General features: G+C 38.9%; 1 protein-coding gene across 1 annotated transcript; it reads right to left on the bottom strand.

The window, feature by feature from the left end:
• Positions 1-4,496: 4,496 nt before the first annotated feature.
• Positions 4,497-10,921, bottom strand: LOC143722384 (uncharacterized). The gene is made up of 3 exons (XM_077213790.1): positions 10,748-10,921; positions 6,150-6,479; positions 4,497-5,103 (listed from the first exon to the last, which is right to left on the bottom strand). The coding sequence occupies exons 1-3, from the start codon at positions 10,896-10,898 to the stop codon at positions 4,655-4,657; spliced, it is 930 nt and encodes a 309-aa protein (XP_077069905.1). The 5' UTR covers positions 10,899-10,921; the 3' UTR covers positions 4,497-4,654.
• Between the last annotated feature and the right edge of the window lie 8,905 nt (positions 10,922-19,826).

The raw sequence follows: 19,826 nt of genomic DNA, 5'->3' as shown, positions 1-19,826 counted from the left end.
ACACACATTGTCACAATCCCGGACTCCGCAACCTCCCTCCCTGGCCAGCAGAGGGAGCCCTCACCCGAATATTGACTCTCATACTCGCACTACATTTCCCATAAGCCTCATCACTGACTCTGATCACCATGCCCAGCTGCAGCCCATCTACCGGGCTATTTAACTGCACCATGCACAGCTCTCAGTGCGAAGTTTTGTTTTGCTTTTGTGAACACTACCGAGCATTATTACCCAGTGACTGCCTGACTGTTTATCGACCCCTTTTGTCTTGGATTTCTCCTTGCCTGCTGCCTGCCCACGTTACCACTGCCTGGTTCACGGACTCTGCCTGTTTTCTGCCTGCCCTGATCTTCTGCCTGGTAATTCAACCTCGATTAAGCCTTGTCTCCAGTGCTGTGTTTGCTGTCTTTGACCCCTGCCTGTCTGACTAATCTGTTATTAAACTTTATGCTGCAAATGGATCTCTCTGAGTCTGGTGATTCACAACACACATACGTACATGCATACAATTGTAATCTAAATTATTCAACACCCATTGCAAATCAGGTTTATTGTCAAAATGTACAGATTTCAGCTGTTTGCAATGACGTTTCAAGTGGTTTCCCCGAATTCAACTGAAAATGCAACTTTTAATGACTTCCGCAGTCTCAAAATTATTCAACCCCCACACAACAGCACAAATCTGGAAAGCCGGTGTCTGGTTATACATCTTGATTGCAGCAGATCATATCAGGAAAAGGCTGTAGTGAGTACTAAAGATGCTTGCCATGAAGGGGTTGAATAATTTTGAGACTGCATACGTCATTGAAAGCTGCATTTTCTGTTAACATTTGCTCTGTTGATTTCAATTTGATTTGTTCATCGCAAACATCTTAAAGTCTGTACATTTTGCCAATAAACCTGTTTTGCAATGGGGGTTGGGCAATTTCAATATATATATATATACTGTATGGTGTGATGTACCCTCTTGTCCTCCATATATGTCTGACTAAAAGTTTATTAAATAAACTTGAAGAATTACTTCAAGTGCTAAAAAAGTACAGACAACTACTCTTTTCACATACTGTTTTTCACGTACTATATAGGGAAGTATGCAATTTCGGATGCAGCCTGAAATAGTATCTCAAAATAACACTGAGGTGTGGTGACCCCCATACTAAACTCTTTTCTTTTGCTAAGGCTTATTTTGACTGCATATGCTGTAGGGTTAGTTTAGAGGTATTCAAGGTATTCAGAGGTATTCAAGCACATGAGTGTTAGCAGATATTAAGCAGTCAGTCTACTAATACTCTAATGAGAGTTAGTTGACATGAAGTTGCAAAATTACAAATTGTTCTAAAGTGGACCATCAAATTAAAGTGTTTTATGCCCTTTACTTACTAACTTCCCTCCATTTCGTTCAGTCAGATGTATCTCATTGCCTATGTTGCACCCTTGCAGTGTGTTTAAATGAAACACCCTAAACCCTTTAAGTGTAAATTAAGTGCGAACACTGCGAGTTGCTGTTGTGACGTCACAGTCATGGTGCATTGTGGTCTATGGATCTGAATGAAGTGTACATGTTGAGTAGACTCACTCCCTCAGTCAAAATCGCGGGGTCAAGAGTCTGTCCAAATGTACTTCCCTCGTCCACTTGAAGTTGAACACACTTCGAAATGGCGGTGGGGATTCACCGGAGTAGAAGTGCTTAGGGAAGTCCACAAGTTTAAGGCTGCATCCGAAATCGCATACTTTCTTACTATATAGTAGGCAAAAAACAGTATGTGACAAAAAAAAGAAAAGAGAAATGTGTATGTCTGGATTCCCAGTACTCATAAAAGAGGCAAAAAGTTCCCAGATGACCAGCTACTTTTGGTGTGATTTTGTAGTGCGCATACGATGGACACTTTACTATCCCATGAGGCCACAGGAGAGGGTTTATGAATGCAGTGTCACATGATACTGACAACATGGAGAATGCAGTACATCTGTATTACATTCATACTAACTAAACACACATTCATACTATATAGAACATACTTTTTCAATGATCGTGAAGTAATTACTTATTCAAAATAAGTACCTACTATAAAGAGTATGCGATTTCAGACGCATCCAAAGTCTAAAAGTGGAGTTAAATGCAGACAAAGGATCCTTCAAATTGAGACAGCCTTCGGCGTTGCTTGATGAAATGGCGATAAGATATGCAGCCAACTGTAGTTCTCAAAAATGCCTAAAGGACTTTATTAGCTGGATCAGGTGTTATATAAAGGTTGAAGCTAAACTCTGCAGGGCAACAAGCGGCGCAACAAGTCTAGCAAGACTTCTGGTACTATACACACACCAGTGTTGGGAGTAACTCGTTACAAAAGTAATGCATTACAGTAACATATTACTTTTTGCTGTAACGCAGTAGTGTAAGGCATTACTAATCAGTTTTCAGTAATATTTTACTCGGTACAGGTTCAGTAAGGCTTGCGTTACAACAGACTTTACAGTCTTAATTGTACAGTTTTAATTGTAAAACAAACAAAAAACAAAACAAAAAAACAGGAAGACCTGGAGACATTAACGAATGAAAAATGCAAGTAGGCTAAATTAACTGTTCGTGGTCAGTCAATAGCCGCGTGTGGTGTCCAAGTCTGTAAATAAAGACTAAATGGCAGCGTCTGATATATTTTTTATAGCGATTTATTTTTTACAGGAGTGCCGTGAGGTATGTTTTCGGCCTCTGTGCTCGCGCTGGCCAGTGGAAAAGCACACAAAAAGCACATTCAGAGAGAAATGCACATTTAATTTCATAAGCAGAGAGCAGTCTGTTTTCTTTCGTTTTTAATTGTTCTGTTTACAAGTAGGGCCTAGACATATCAATATAGATATATTTTTTCAGGTCCGTGAATAGGCTAGCCTACCTTATACGCTGAGTTTCGGTTCATTTATGAGACGCGCTCACGCCCTTAAATCCAGGCAATTAGTTGATGAAACATTGATTAAAATTAAGATACAATTAATACAAAACGAAATTCACTTTAAAGAAAGGTTTTGTGTGTGTAAGGTCTCTGTGAAAGTTTTAAAGCAGTGTTTTAGTGCCGCTTCAGAGCGGTCGCGTCCGTAACGGAGAACTGTCACGTCTGTAACATTGTTTTTTTCTCATAAAGGAGAACACGAAAAATAAAATAAAATAAATATTGTATGTTCTGTGGAGAGCCAACTCTTCTTCATCCGATTTGCGCAGTTTAATTCACAGAATTACAACAAAAAAAAAAAATGCGTTGCCTTAAAAGTTAAGTTTTTCTTTTGTCACGCATGACTGTCTATTTCCATAATATTAAATATAAAACGCATGTGTAGACTGATATTTTTCTAATGTCTGGACTCCTTTCAAGTAGGAGCCTATGGATAAACAGACATTTCAATATTTTGGTATTAATGCATTTTCTGAGAATTTATATTTCAAGTTTTGACTGCAAATGTCATGTCCATAAAGCTGGAATTCCCAAATTTTAAATAATTTATCATCAACTAGTTTTGTGGTGTAGTTCTACGTATTTTATAATGTTATGTTAACTTCAAATAATACTAATAGTAATTTAAAGATGTGGTAGCATTGGATCTGGACGGTATGGATAACGCTGGGAGTTGGAAGTGGTGTGTTGCGATTCTGCAGGTTCGTGGATCTGAGTGTCGAGATTTCGGTTTCATATCGCATATCGTTACAGCCCTAGTCATTTTAGAATGTTAAGTTCTACTTCTGTATAGTTATTTTGGTGAAAGTAACTCAAAAGTAATACAGGAGTAATGTAACGCATAACAATTCTGAGACAGTAATATTGTAAGGTAATGAATTACTTTTAAATAACAGTAACAAGTAATATATAACGTATTACAGTTTGGAAGTAACTTGCACAACACTGACACACACACAGCACATACAAACAGTCACTTTTCTGTAGTCAATTAATTAATTATTTGATGAGCATTTTTTGGAGCTTTCATTTTTCAGCTTATGAGAGTGTCTCAGTATTTGGCCACTTTAGGATACGTTACACACCTATAATGCCTTCACGTCACGTTAGTTTTTCAATTTTTATTATGTTTTTTTTTAAATTTAGGAGTAAAAATAAGTTCTATGCGTATCACGTCAATAATTTGATGTTTTATTCTACAACGTACACTGCACACACACTCACAACCCAAACTGTGTTATAGTTACTAATTAGAAACATACGTTTTCAAAATAAACATAACCGTTTCAAAATTCGCATTTTCGCCATGGGTGTGTGTAGAACATGTCAAGTTCTGTTTACCGCAGACTTAATTTACTCATAAATTGAAAAACCCCATTACAAAATAGAGTATGAATGGGCTTTAGACTTGGGGGCCAATCATGTTGCAGCCTTTCCAGTGCATGAACCAATCAGAGGCAGTCAGGGGAGTCACCAGGTCAGAAATAAGGTGCACTGCTCAGTATCTGTCTGGCTGTCATATAAATCAGCACGGCATCTTTTAGCAGCCATTTTGAAGTGATATATTTAAAAACTACATGCATAACACATACATGCATGATCTTATGAACAAGCGTGGGTGCCATAAAAAAAAATCACTTGTGATTACAATATATAACTGAGAACCAGCAATAACAACAGGCTCAAGCACAAATCAGTATACGGACACATCATTTTTTGCCAGTCATTTTTTTGTGCACATCTGTCACATACATTTGAATGACATTCACTCTTTCCGACATAAGAGAGAATGCCTCTAACATCTGTCTTTGATCCACCCGAATTTTATGGATTTCACTTGACAACACTCTGAAATCCCTTTGCATTCCACAAACTAAATTGATTAACTCTGTGAAGTCCGCTCTCCGCAACACCTCAGTCTGACTAATAACCTTGATGAACTCTTGAAAACAGGCGGTTATTGGGTTCGTCTTCTGGGTGACCGGCTGAGCCGGAGAATTGTTATTGCATCGGACAGCATTGTTTGCTTGTCTTGGGACTCGGAGCAAGTATTGGAGTCTGCCGTTGCTGCTGGCTTGAGATAACTCATAAGCTTCACAAGCGGCCATTTCTCCATTGATCCATAGTTCGGCGCATCTCGCATCGTAATCTTGTACACCTGAGAAACAATAAAATATACATTTGAATCAAAATACAACTGAAAACACTAGGGCTGGGTAAAAAAATATTGATTCCTCCATTTTAATCGATTCTCGTTTTTACGAATCAATATCGATTCTTAAATCCCAAGAATCGATTAGGCTAGTCATCCTGTTTTCAGTTGATGAATGAATGGAACATTGTAGCGTGCATCCCATCCAATAAAATCGCAATATTCTTTGTGTTTTGTTACTATTGATATGAAAAAGTCTCAGATTTCAAATTACGTCCATTTCCTTACGAATTTCAAAAACATAAATGGCTTGATATCGATCTGGCTCAGCTCAAGAGAAGCAGCAGCGCCGAGCGCACATGATCTTCTCTTCCGCCTTAATATCAGTTACAGCGCGACATAAACATGAATGAGCATCTGATAGTGTGTTAAAAGATAGAGTACAACTTATCGAAATCCGTATCATGTTACATGTAATCGGTCAATCAGTGTTTCAACCGTGGAAAGACGTCAGTAAAACGGCGTCATGCTGGTAACGTCACATTTACTTCAGAAAAAACATATCCAATGACCATGAACTCGTTAGTCAGCTAGAGCATTTTGCTAAATATATGCACCATATTAAATATTCATTATAATTTTTAATGTTCTTCTATATTTAATGCATCTCTAATAATGCAAATCTGACAATTATTTATGACAGCCACCATTTAAATGTTTATTTTTCATATAAGTTTATTATCATAAAAATAAATAAAAATGTAATTTAAGTGTTTTTATACAAATCAGTTAATTTTTACCTTCAATATTATAGTAGGCTAATGAAGCCTAGACTACACCGGTTTTATTTTATCATTAGTTAAGAGATTTGTTTTCCTTGAGAATTTGTCATGTATTGTAGCCTATCTGTTATCCAAAATAACCAATATCAAATCGAATTCGAATCGAATTGCAAGCTTGTGAAATGAAATTGAATCGGGAAATTTGTGTCAATACCCAGCCCTAGAAAACACGATGGTTAGAGATGCTGCATTCAAATTATTAATACATACTTTCTTCCTCTGTGTCCTCCGATAGTCTCAAACGACGTTTAACCGGAATCTCAGAGGTGTTGTCCGATTCCCTCTCCCGCTTTTCCCCAGATGTCGAGGTCCTATTGGACTCAGGACCAAGATTTGGGGTTGCTGTAGCCTGTGGTGAATCCCGTTGCGTCACAGCAACACCTCCGTCACAGGGTTTGGACTCGCTGTTATCGCCACTCCAAGGTGCCGATACCTCGGTTATGAGGTTATTCGGGGCGGCTGCTTTTTCAGTAACACTTGGTGGCCCAACAAGCTTACCCTGAGTTGTGTCCTCTTTGCCGCATTTTAGAAGACGAGCCTCTGAAAACAGTAACAACCCTCGTTTAGCATGTTATGTAGCCTATTAAAAAGGGCTTAAAAGAAAACAAAGAACACGATTCTTCCAATAGCCCCTTTCACACATGCAGTCTTTACTGGTTAAGAGATCATGTGTGAACAGGACATAAATACCGTTGGATCGTCAAACCAAACTTGGGTCTTCAGCTGACAAAGTTTAAATCCCGTCTAGCTAGCGCTGTTCCCATATTGTTTACTAATTATGTCAGTAGGCAGAGAGAAAACGTGTTTTGTGGCTGTTTGAACACATTCGACCACTAGAGCGTTAACACTACGAAGCAATCCGGTCGAATGCGTTTTCGACTACCTTTGGAAGTGGTCAAAAGTGGACAAGCTCAAAACGTTTACACATGTATTTAGCGTCGTCCACTTGTGATCTGATCGACCAAAGCGCATCTTAATACCAGGTTTAAACAGGGCCTAAAGCACTTCTCATCCAGATGAAGAAAACAGTGCAGCATTTAAAGGACATTTCCAATGATTGACATCACCGAGTTTACAGGTATTTTGGTACCGATGTGCGATTGATAACATACCGGTAAAAATACGAAACGCAGTTGCTTGTGTGAAAAGCACCTGTGTATTTACCGGAAAAGTCATTCAGGTAATTTTACAGTAATTTACTGGGATTTCAGTGTGAAAGGGGCTAATATTTGTTCTAGAAAGCTGTCGATCCCCAATTTTAACTGATTTTTAAACAAATGATTTCTACACTGTTAACGTTGGCAGTTATTTTAGTGTTGGTTATTTACAGGTCATGGTAGTAAGACAAGTCTTTGTTCAGGCGATGGTAACATTAGTTGTTCTCCAATGTTTAAAAAGCTAATTCACCGCTGGTAAAGATGGGCTTTTAATAAAGCATTGCAGTCTACGCAGTAGAAAGGTGATTTTGAAGTTGGTGCTACATGACTAGAGAAAACAGAGAAAGAGGGATGTGGCGCCAACCCTCGGTCAAACCTTTCCGGGAGCGGGAATTCAAAAACACAAGTTGATAAAAGCCCTGGAGCCGTCAAAATGCAAATCATGCAAAATGGCATCACATACTCTAAAAAAAATAAAGTAAAATAAAATAAATAAAAAATAAAGTGCAAAATTATCCAACATTTCTGGAAGGAATTGGCAGAATTTATCTTTAATTTAGTAAAAATTAAACACTATTTTACTTTAAAGGATATTATTATGTATTATGAAAACAATGTTAACAAAGGTCTTGAATACATTGTTAATTTATTTATACTGTTGGCAAAATTTTATATCCATAAGCAAAAATATTTAAATTCATCCAAGAGCATGTAATTAGTCTGTCTACGCAGTTCTTCACTTATGACATTCCATAGTTTTGATGTAATTCTATAATTACTATGATTATTACAGTAGCCTATATACTACACATTATTCTAATGTATGTATCTAATTAGTAATAATAAAAAGCGGGCAGGTTTGAAACATTAGACTGGCGCTGTGCGCCATCAAAATTTTCATCAAAATTTGATTGCTTCATATCTTCTCTGAAATTGTTAAAAAACAAAAAGTCATTAACGTGTAAAATATTTTGATATCATTTTTGGTTCCCCTACCAATAAATGTTTCTCCTTTTTTTGTAATATTGTATGCTATGTTGGTTACTTGTTCTATCTGCAATAAAAAGAAAAAAGAAAAAAAAATGCAGGTAACAAAGAAAAGTACACATTGTTAATTTACAGATACCAACAACAGTCACATTACAAAGCTGGTTAAAAATCAGCAACCTTATTCTTTAAATCAATAACATCTTGAGCAGTTTGAATGAAGCAGGGCCTATGTTCTGACAAACCGCATGTCCTGCACAATGTCCTAAACACTAAAATACTCTACGGTTAAAATAGTAGCATGCAATTATGTAATTTGATGATCTAGTGGGGCTGATCACTGTCTGGAGAAAAAAACAAAAACAAACAAACACCATAAGGCTACTATAGCACTGTTGTGTTGCCCATCTTAAAGAGAAGATTAATCTTTTATGCACTTACAACTTTCTTATCACCAAATTGCTGTCATGAAAGCTAAAATGAGCCTCATGTAGCAATATCTAAATGAACTGTTTTTATTTAACATATAACATACAACATATAATCTGGCCCCATTTAAACTTTTTTTTTTGAACACTTCTGTTCTGTAGGCAATGGTTCGTGGGATCATCGCCCCCTAGCGGCAAACCATTAAAATTGCAAAGCATTTATGACCTAACGAAGCAGAATTCACATAACTTTGTAGGTTTGCAAATCATTTGCAAATGTTGTGAAACTTCACGAAGCAGTGTTCCGAAAGCGCCCATTGCTAAGTATAGGCTATGTTGATGATCAGGGCCAGTATACAGGCATGCAGAACGATTAAGACACAGCTGGTAAGAGATACGTTGGACCTCAATTATAAATGCAAAACAATAGTTTTAAATGCCAATAATGGTTTTAATGTAATTTAGAAACACCATCCGTTGGAGTGAGGGATCATTGACTTCAAAGAGCCATAGATTCTTCACCCGTCATCTCGTTTTCTAGCACAGCATGAATTGTCCTGTATGATGTCGTAAACAGTGGTCAATCTATTTCTCGTGTGTGTTAGATTGTCCCCCATTTGGATATTTACTTAGGTGTAAATTTTCAAAACGCGATTACTTGTTGTAGCATATGGCAAGCCTTTTTTGACTTTTATTCATTCCCAGGATATGAAGTCTTGATGCCAGGAATTACATTTCTACTAGCTAGTAACACACCAAGAATTAAATATCAACTAGTCAAAATAATAATTCTCACTAGTTAAATATCACCATAAGCCCCCAAACAAATTCAGTTGTTGATATCAAGAATTGATTTCTTAGTTGAAATCCCAATTTCACCTAGGCTATCAATAATACAATTGTTATAGTAAAAACCTTTCTTTTTTATTTCAGTATAATCACTTTGTTACTAGTGACAATGTTAATTTATGATATCTGCAATGTGATTGAAAGCCATTTTAGATATCTGAAATTACTCTCCTAATTATTGATTTCAGAAAAACATTTTCAGATATCAAAAATAACAAATGTATCATGCTGAAATACATTTAGATATCAAGAATTAGCATTTCGAAGAGTGAAAATTGAATTCTTGATTTCAGGAATATATATTTTTACTAGTAACAAAGTAGCCTAATTATGGATAAAAAAAATATGCTTTTTTCTAAGCACTGTTTCTGAAATGTGAAATTTCAACTAATAAGAAATACAATATTGATATCAACAACTGAATTTAAATGGCCACTTTATTTCACTAGTGAAAATTACAGATATCAAGTAGGCCTATTATAGTTTTTACTAGTTGAAATTTAATTCTTGACATAACTTGTATTTCTGCGAGTGACGCCATCATCGTTGATATAAAGAATTACATTTTTACTAGTATAAATCTAAGTCCTGATATCATGAGCATTTTAACTAGTGAAAAATGAATTGTTGATATCAAGAATGTATCATGCTTTTCATTTCTTTCCACATATCGTTGTGATCATTGTAATGTACGGCATTTAGTTAGATAGTCGAAATTAGGTTTTTGTCAAACTTTATTTTTATCCGTCGGAATTTTTTTTTAACTTAGGCTTATCTCTTGGTGCTTTAATATGAAATTGGTGTCGAAAAAACAAAGAATGTTTGTTCGCCGTCTTGATCTGTTTGATGGGCGAGCGTGAAACGTTTTAAACATAGGCTATTTTCAATTTCTTGCCTTTGGTAACATTTTGAAACCACTGTTTAACGTTAAAGCTTTTTATTAGAATCTTTGGTTTTCACTGCCTCGTTTGGATAGGTACTTTTCTTGAACAAACGCTGTTTCCGCTTCTTTTCTAACAACAACAATACCAGTTACTAAGTGTTTCCCCACATCTTTCATTTACATTTACATTTATTCATTTAGCTGACGCTTTTATCCAAAGCGACTTACAATTCCTAGATATGTCAGAGGTCGCACGCCTCTGGAGCAACTAGGTGTTAAGTGTCTTGCTCAGGGACACATTGGTGTTTCACAGTGGATTCGAACCCAGGTCACTCTCACCAAAGGCATGTGTCTTATCCACTGCGCCATCACCACCCCAATCTTTCACATTGTAAAGTTTTGTGAGAGTCAACACACGGAGAATGAGACAGAGAAAGATGAGTGAATGTTTCTAACACAAGCTACGAGAAAAGCATACGTGTAACGTTAGGTCTAATAACTTACCTAAAGTTGCAATTTCTTCTGCGATAAGAGCTCCGTCAACTGGGGATTGTGAATAAATCATCTTGATTAGAATATTGTTGTAAAACAGCGGATTTTGATGGAGACTGCTGTCGAATTCTAATTCGATTTTGAATGTTGACGTAAACTGCATGTGAAAGCCACGTCAATCTTATACTTCTTTCATAATTGGCCCCTGCTTAAACTAAACGGTGCTTAACGTTAAATTTCGCCGACATTTTAGCGATGGTAACACAGGTCGGTGTTCAGGCGAGGTAACAGATGCGTTGAGATGTGCTGCTCTTTTCCCGCAAACACATGTTTAAACCATCCGCCAAAAATGTGGGCGTTTCAAGGCACGCTGCAAGAAGTGGGGACTTACACACACCGACACCAACGTTGACACCAACGTTTTCCAGCGTTAGATTTGGCCAGGCTCTAACTATAAACAGGAGAGTATTCTCAAAACATCAAGATGTTTCTCTCAAGGAGAGCTATATAGTCTAAATGGAAAATATAGGTTTTAACTGAGAAATGGTCTCTTAAACTATAGATTCCTATATGTTTTAACACGTTGAAGACCTTTCTCAAACACAAAACAAGTCCTTATTTTATTTTAGGAATCCGGGCTGAATAAGCAAGCACTGTTACTGCATTCAGGTAGCAAATACTGATATTAAAGAATACATGAAAAGAACATTTCAGTAATCACACTGGTAACTTTTATAACAAAGTAAAATCTCGAGAGAAGTCATCAAACTCATTTGATATTTAGAAGGAAATATATTGATTAATACCTTAATTATAATCAATCATTACATATACATTGAAGCAGCAGTAGATTCCAATCCACCCCCTTCAGTCCCCCGTTTTAGACCAATGTGGAGTCCTAAACCCCTCATCTGGTCTATCCATAAAGATGCTGCTTCAAAATGTTAGGTTTCTGACCCATGTTCCTCTGTCAGGTTACAATTTTTATAAAAACAAACAATATCTTTTTCCTTCAATAAGACCCAAAAATATTTTCAGTATTGTCTCAGTCCCACTTGTCTTTACAGTTTTGCAGAAACCAAAATATTATTTTACTCAGATCTCAACCCCTAAAAATAGCCAAATACTGCTTTCTCATTCAACCTTTAAATTGTAGTTTTCTTAGACATCTAATGTCATTCATCCACGAATCTGCCCGTGTTGACGCCCAGAGTGTGACCAGTAGGACCTGGGATTACGTTTATAGCGTCTATGTGATTGTGTGAACACTGTTTCTTTGAACTATGAAATTTAACTGTTACGTTAAGAACTATATAACTATTTATTTATTTATTTATTTACTGTTTGGGTTGCTTTTGCTTTTCTGAACTAAATACCTTTTTTTACGTTTATGGACATTATGTAATAAATTCCAGTTAAATTGAAATTTGTTTTGAAATACTTGTTTTGTGTGTAGTCAGTGGTTTTCTTTTGCTATCCTGGTTTTTTTTTGATTTTTGTCAGTTTTAGAAAACTGTCTGGCGCCCGAATTTGGAAAAATATAATAATTTAAGTTAAGGGCAGCCACCTCCACTGTTACAGAGTGGCGCCCGAACAGGGACTTGAAAATAATTGAGTGAATAATTCTGAATGTGAATGTTCACTGACAATTTTTTGTTGTTTTATTGCATTATTTTGAGTAATTCAAGGAATTGGGAAATTTAGCATTTTTGAATTGAAGTGTGGAAATCCTGTTAATATGCTTTTTTTCTTTTTTTTTCTTGTTACCCCCATTCTTTATGGAATTACAATGAGTAGCAAATTTGAACTGAAACCTATTATTTAATGTTGATTGATGAAATTGCTGATGACCAATTACCCTAAATTGTGTTATTCACATTTCTGTTTTTGATTGACTTGTTGGACAATTGCTTTAATTCTTTGAACTGTGAGAAAGGCAATGTAAAATTGTATCAATTCATTGACATATACAACACTGACAACACCCTTTTATCTCAAACATTTATTAATAACATTTCCTTTACATAATCATGGCGGAGCACCCTCCTCTTCCTCAACTTTTATTGAAATGGAGGTTCCGGATGTGGCCACCCCTATTTGGGTACCTAACAACCGTCAGGCTCCTCAGGAATCCTATGTTCCTACGTTTTGCCATACACCCTCTCAGTTCAGCCGCATTGCTCAGACAGGAGCCCAGGTGCAGTTCGCATCCCCACCATTAGGTGGCAGCTTTCCAGCTCAATCTTTTCCCTGGGAACAGAAACCTTCAGAACCCATGCAATTATGCACACCATCATCTCCAATATTATCCCCAGCTGCTGCTTCACCACCACCTTCTTCATCTTCAGGGGCACAGTATGATCTGCCTAGAACTCTCCCAACACCTGGAAGAGAGATTGGTCAACTCACTGCACGAGCACAAGGTAATTGGGACCAGTTTCATGAGTTCATGACCAAACAAGAGAAAGCTTTAATTGAACTCACTAAGGAATTAAAGTCCAATTCGTCCAGCCATGAGAGCCAGATCCCTAAACTCGCTGGAAAGATGGACGAAATCAAGCAACAACTCTCCACTACATTATCTGCAAACAAGCAGCAAGCTGAAACTGAGTCTGATCAGACAATTAAAGCTATGAAAATGATGATGGCTCAGGAACTCAAAAGGTAGAGAATACCTTAGTGTCAGAAGTGCGCTTCATGGTGCAACAGTTGCAGTCTGAGATACAACAGGACATTCAATCCATTCAACAGCACTTTCAGAAGGATTCTGATCAACTGCTGGAAAAAAGTAGTCAATTGACATTACTCACTGACAAATTGTCTACTAACATCAAAGAACTGCAAAATAAAATGGAAGCAAAGTTTGAGAGTCAAGGAAAAATAATGACTGACCTGAGTGAGAAAAGTATTTCTCATCATAACCCCTTATCTCCATCACCATCACAAGTAACTCATCTAGCAGGCCCTGCTACTGCTGTTAAAACTGACCACCTCAAGCTAACATTTCCCGTGTTTGGAAGGCCAGCTGATGACCCAGATCGTTTGTTGTACATAACACGATGTCAAGACTTTCTTGCTGTACATCCTCTAATGGACGCTGACATCTTGGCCACCTTCAGGACAGTTTTATATGGCACTGCGCGTGACTGGTGGGAAGTTGCGAGATCATCTGTTACAACATGGAGTGAGTTTCAGTCTGTTTTTCTTGCTGCTTTTCTAGCTGAGGACTACGAAGATGAGTTGGCTGAACGTGTACGCCATCGGATTCAAGGCGAAAAGGAGTCTATTAGGGATTTTGCTTTTACCTACAGAGCTCTCTGTAAAAGATGGAAACCAAGTTTAACTGAAGTAGACATAGTTAAGATGATCCTTAAAAACATAAAACCTTACCTCGCTAGTCATCTTCGTAGCCATGTAACCACCGTGGAAGAGTTAGTTCGACTGGGTCACCAACTGGAGAAAGACCATGACCAACAGAAGCAGTGTGACAGCAAAGCTGGTTCCAAAGCTGTTTTAGCATCACCCAGAGGGATGACTCCTGTCCAACCTGCTGTACAATGTTGGCGGTGTAGAGGACTTCACGCACCAGGTACATGCCCTCACTTTATTTCTCCAGCTCAATCAACCCCGTCTTCAGGTTATCAGCTGTGGCGAGGGGGAGCGTGGTTCAGCGAAGTCTGTAGTGCGAGAGCAACGACGTAGCCGAGCAGTGAGTAAGTAGGTCAAGTGCAAAATGACGAACACCTGTCTCTGATTGCAGTAATTGGCGTGGGGAGACGGCATAAAAGCCGGCTGGTGCAAGAGAGCGGAGAGAGAAGGACTGGGTACTCGTGCACGACACGCGAGCTGAGCGCTGAGGATGAAAAGTGGAAAGAGTGTTGCCTAATATAGTGGAAAGAGTGTTATTTTAAATAGTGGAAAGAGTGATATTTTTATATAGTGGAAAGAGTGTTCTCTGAATGTGAACGAGGTTTATGTTAAAGCGCACACAGCGCATTCTTTTCTGTTTTGGACACAAATAAAAGTGTACGAGTCCCAGCCACGCCGACCCCTGTCTTCTTCCATCACACCAACACTGAAAATTTACTACATCAGCCATCTAGTAACAAACGGAATTTCCATTCACCCAAGCCGCCTGGACAACCTTCCAACAATTCAGTGTCTTCAACAACTATGAAGAATTCTCAAAACACCCCCAGGTAAACCCATTTCCACCATTACATCTAGAAATACATCATCTACTCCTATCAATGATGTCAGCGTGCCTCAACAGTTAATCGCGCCTGTCAGTATTGGCTCGTGGAAGGGAAAAGCCATAGTGGACACAGGTGCAAGCTATACCCTTATCCATGAGTTTCTCTGGAAGCACATTGCTCAATCACCCCTTGACCTCCAACCCTGGACACTTGGACCTTTGTATCTTGCTAACGGTGAAGCTAAAGTTCCTCTTGGATGGTTGAATGTCTCAATTAATCTTCATGACAAAGTATTCACCACACCAGCTGGAGTTCTAGCACCCAAAGCTCTGTCATATTCAGTAGTCCTGGGCCTGGATTTCATCTTTTTCAGTGGTTTACAAATAAGTGTAATCGACAAGAAGTATACTTTCAAATCTACTCCTGACGTGGAAAACCCCTTCCAAACAGGCTGTGCAAGTGAACCGGAAAACAGACCCAGAAAAGGAAGGCAACAAGGTAATACCCACCAGAGTATTTCTCTCTTGAGTTCAATTCCTCCCCCTCAACCCAAATTTACATTCAGCACAGATGACGTGGACATAAAAAACTTTATTGACAGTGCAGTGAATGGAGCCCACTTACTGGCTGATGGAAAATGCCAGCTGCGTCCAGTCCTGGAGGCTAATCCAGAGGTATGTGCGCTCAGACCAGGTCGCACTGATGTTCTCCAACATCGTATTTACCTCACCCAACAGGTACCAATAAAACAACGACCCTATCGCATGTCCCGTACCAAACAAGCTGTTGTGGAGCAACAACTGGAAGAAATGTTGGGTGCAGGCATTGTGAAACTTTCTCATTCCGGTTGGGCCTCACCTGTCGTCCTTGTCCCAAAAAAAAGATGGGAGTATCCGGTTTTGTGTAGACTACCGTAAGGTAAATGCTGTTATGGAAAGTGATGCATACCAACAGCCAAACATCGCAGAGATCTTGGAATCTCTTTCTGGAGCTGCTATTTTTTCAACCATTGACCTGAATAGTGGTTACTGGTAGGTGACCATGGATCCTGAAAGTACAGCGAAGACAGCATTTATTACAACATTTGGATTATTTCAGTTTAATGTTATGCCATTTGGATTGAAAAATGCCCCAGCTACCTTCCAAAGATTAATGGAAACAGTTTTGGGTGAACTACGTGGTCACAATTGCTTTGTGTACATAAGTGACATTATCATCTATTCCCCGACCATTGAACAGCACTTCCTTGACATCCAGAGTGTCTTATACAAGCTGAAAAAAGCAGGCCTGACTATCAACCTTAAAAAAAGCAAATTATGTCTGTAGGAACTAGCGTTCCTAGGCCATGTCGTGAGTATCCAAGGCATCTCCGCTGATTCCAGTAAAGTTGAGGTTATCCGTTCTTACCCAATTCCAAGAAACCTCAAGGAGGTCCAGCGATTCCTGGGTTTAACCGGATGGTACCACTGGTTTGTTCCATTCTTTTCCCAGATCGCTGAACCCCTCAATGCCCTGAAGAAGAAGGACAGAGTTTTCCAGTGGACGCCACAATGTCAGCAGGCTTTTGAGCAGCTGAAAATCAAGCTTGATGACACCTCCCATTCTGGGACACCCAAATTTACAGCACCCCTTCATTGTCTACACAGATGCTAGTGAGACCGGTCTGGGCGCTGTGTTGACACAGAAGGACCATGGGAAAAAAGGAAGTCATAGCTTATGCTAGCAGAGCTTTGAACAAAGCTGAAGTGAATGATTCTATGACAGAAAAAGAATGCTTGGCAGTAGTTTGGGCTCTGGAGAAGTGGCAGCATTATCTGGAACACAAGTTGTTTACTGTTGTTACGGACCATTCTGCACTGCAATGGGTGATGGATTCCACCAAGTCCTCAAGTCGTTTAATCAGATGGGCCCTACGACTGCAGAGATTCGATTTCATTGTTGAATACCGGAAGGGAAAGCTAAATGTGGCACCTGACGCTCTCTCTCGAATCCCCATCAGTGTGAGTTGCAACTTGTATGCCAGCCACAAGGAGTCAGAGGATCTCCCAATCTCTCTGGCTGAATCTGGGAAGAACAACATAAAGACACCGTCATCATGAAAATATTGCAGACCATGGCAGAAGGTGATGACAATCTGAAAGATCAATATGAAGTACTGGAAGACAAGCTTTACCGTAAAGCTCACCTGGATGACAACCAGCTGCATTACCGGGTTTGTGTTCCTTGTAGCCTAATTCCACCGGTACTTCAGCATTATCATGCTAGCCCCTTGAGTGGCCATGGAGGAATATTCAAGACCTATAAGAGAATTCAAGAAATGTCTTTCTGGACAGGAATGTGGAATGATGTCAAGCAATGGGTAAAGAGATGTGAAAATGTCAACAACTTAAGAGTGACAATTGAAAACCTGCAGGCAAAATGCAACACACCACTGTCACTCACCCCAATGAAATGTTGGGTGTGGACATAATGGGGCCTTTGCCGTGTAGTTCCAACCGGAATGAATATCTCTTAGTCTTCGTCGACTACTTCACTCGATGGGTTGAGATGTTCCCCATGCGAAATGGCACTGCACAAACAGTTGCTGCCATTTTCAAGAAGGAAATCCTAACCAGATGGGGTATACCTGATTTCCTGCTGTCCGATAGGGGTACACAATTTGTGTCGTCTGTATTTAAGGAGGTCTGTGAAAAATGGAATGTAACTCCTAAACTGACTACTGCATACCATCCTCAGACCAACATGACTGAGAGAGTCAATCGCACACTTAAATACACGATAGCGTCATACCTAGATGAAAATCACAGCAAGTGGGATCAATATTTACCGGAGTTCAGATATGCCATCAATTCTGCTGTCCAAGAGACCATATCGGAATGACTCCAGCGGAACTGCAACTTGGAAGAAAGCTACAGAGTCCCATGGACAAACTTCTCAGAGGTAAAAATCTCACACCTGATGTGCCAGCATACGATGTTGTTCATTGTTTAACTCAGCTTCAATCCAAAGCTATGGAAAACAGCAAAAAAGCTCATGTCAGACAAATGAAAGTGAAAGTGAAAGTGACACGTGATGGCCAAGTATGGTAACCCATACTTGGAATTTGACCTCTGCATTTAACCCATCCAAGTAAGTGCACACACATTAGGAACAGAGTAGTGAGTAGTGAACACACACACACTGCAAACGTGGATACACCATCCGGGGCAGCGGGCAGCCTTGAGTGGCGCCCGGGGAGCGATTGGGGGTTAGGTGCCTTGCTCAAGGACACCTCACTCATATTCCTGGCGGCACCGGAATCGAACCAGCAACCTTTGGGTCACCAGTCCAACTCTGTTACCATTAGGCCATGACTCCCCCGAAATGAGGAACTACAACAAAGACAGACGAGAAGTAACAGACAAGAAGAAGACCGTGTGTGGATAAGGAACTTTCCACAATCTAGTGCAAAAACTAAATTTACTGCTAAACTAGCAAGTAAATGGAAAGGTCCTTACCGTGTAATAAAACAGCTGGGTCCACTGAATTACCGTGTTGCACTGGAGACTACTGGGGAAGATGTTCGAACAACCCATGTGTGCAATATGAAAATGTGCTACCCGACAGCCGAATAATTAGAGTCCCAAAGTATGGAAAAACTCCTAAAAATATTCCAAGACAACTCTGATGAAGAAGAGGAGTTTCTGGGATTTTTACACCACCAAATAAACAACCGGGGTTTGTTTTCTTCAAGGGGGGGGGAGAAAGTGTGACAGTGCAGTAAACTATACAGCCATGTTTACATTTACTTTCACTTTTAACGGAAAGGGTGGAGCGAGTAATTAATGGCGGAAATGGAGGTGAGGCCTATTTAATCAAGTGAAAAGAGGACACGTCACCGTGTGGTGGATTGATTGAGAAATGGATTGAGAAATAAAACTTTAGAAGTTATATTCACTCCTTCTTTGTTTGCCCACCGGCCTTTCATAAAAAAATATGGGAGCTCAGCTCTCTCTGGATAATAATTCTGCTAATAATTTGGATAGTGACTTAGCCAATGTGTCACTTTTTCTCTCTGCCTTCAAGTCTATAATTTTTACGTTTACCATTATGATCCCACCTAGTTGTCTATTTAAATTTAGACCCTCGGTTGAATTTAGACAAGGGTTTTACCCCATGATGGACGGCAATCTTCAACTTCACAGTTCCAATTTATATAAAATACTAATCCAGAGAGTAATTCAAATCAACATCATACATGACAAAAGTATTCATAATTACCAGTAGCAGACAGAGCTGGAAAACCAATCCAATTAAAGCTCGTCCCATGTTCTGCATTGTCTTTTCATCAGACGGACTCAGAATTATCAGCTTCTTTAAAGTTTGTCGTTTCACTTAACCCATCTGTAATGACAAAACACTCATTCCAGAGGTTAATGACACTTTATCCACAAAATCAGGAAGTAATAGTACCCCAAACTAACACATACAAGACATAAAGTGCAGTCACCATCACACGCACTCATACTAGACTCACGTTAACTGCTCATTTTCAATGTTCGTTTTTTTTACATTAACTCTAAAAAGACTTAAATTTTAAATAAGATAAGTCAGCTGGGTTGTTTTGGTTCATTATCATTATTTTGCACTAGCAGGCCGATAACAGACAGATAGCCAGAGTACCATCCCTTCCTCCACTCAAGCAGTCTCTCTCATTATAAACAAATAATCTTTTCAACAGCCTCCTAAGACTGTAACTTAGACGAATTGTTAAAGGTTATTGTAAATTCATTACAATAACCTTTGACGATTCACCTTGGTTATCCAGACTTTTACTTGAATCTACAAAAGCTGACTTCATCTTTAGCCACCACCATGTCTAACGACCTTCAGGAGTTAAAACTATGTTACAGATA

The sequence above is a fragment of the Siphateles boraxobius genome, unplaced genomic scaffold, assembly GCF_051911475.1.
Source record: "Siphateles boraxobius isolate OS27281-9 unplaced genomic scaffold, OSU_SipBor_1 66, whole genome shotgun sequence".
Lineage (NCBI taxonomy): Eukaryota > Metazoa > Chordata > Actinopteri > Cypriniformes > Leuciscidae > Siphateles > Siphateles boraxobius.
The sequence above is the reverse complement of the archived record's forward strand: the minus strand, read 5'-3'. Positions and strand labels throughout refer to the sequence as shown.

What these genes read in the sequence shown, in the direction of transcription:
- LOC143722384 (XM_077213790.1), bottom strand. Translation starts at nt 10,898, where the DNA reads ATGCAGTTTACGTCAACATTCAAAATCGAATTAGAATTCGACAGCAGT. An exon ending in AGAAGAAATTGCAACTTTAG is followed by an intron (nt 6,480 to 10,747) that starts GTAAGTTATTAG and finishes TACTGTTTTCAG; the next exon opens with AGGCTCGTCTTCTAAAATGC. An exon ending in GGAGGACACAGAGGAAGAAA is followed by an intron (nt 5,104 to 6,149) that starts GTATGTATTAAT and finishes ATTGTTTCTCAG; the next exon opens with GTGTACAAGATTACGATGCG.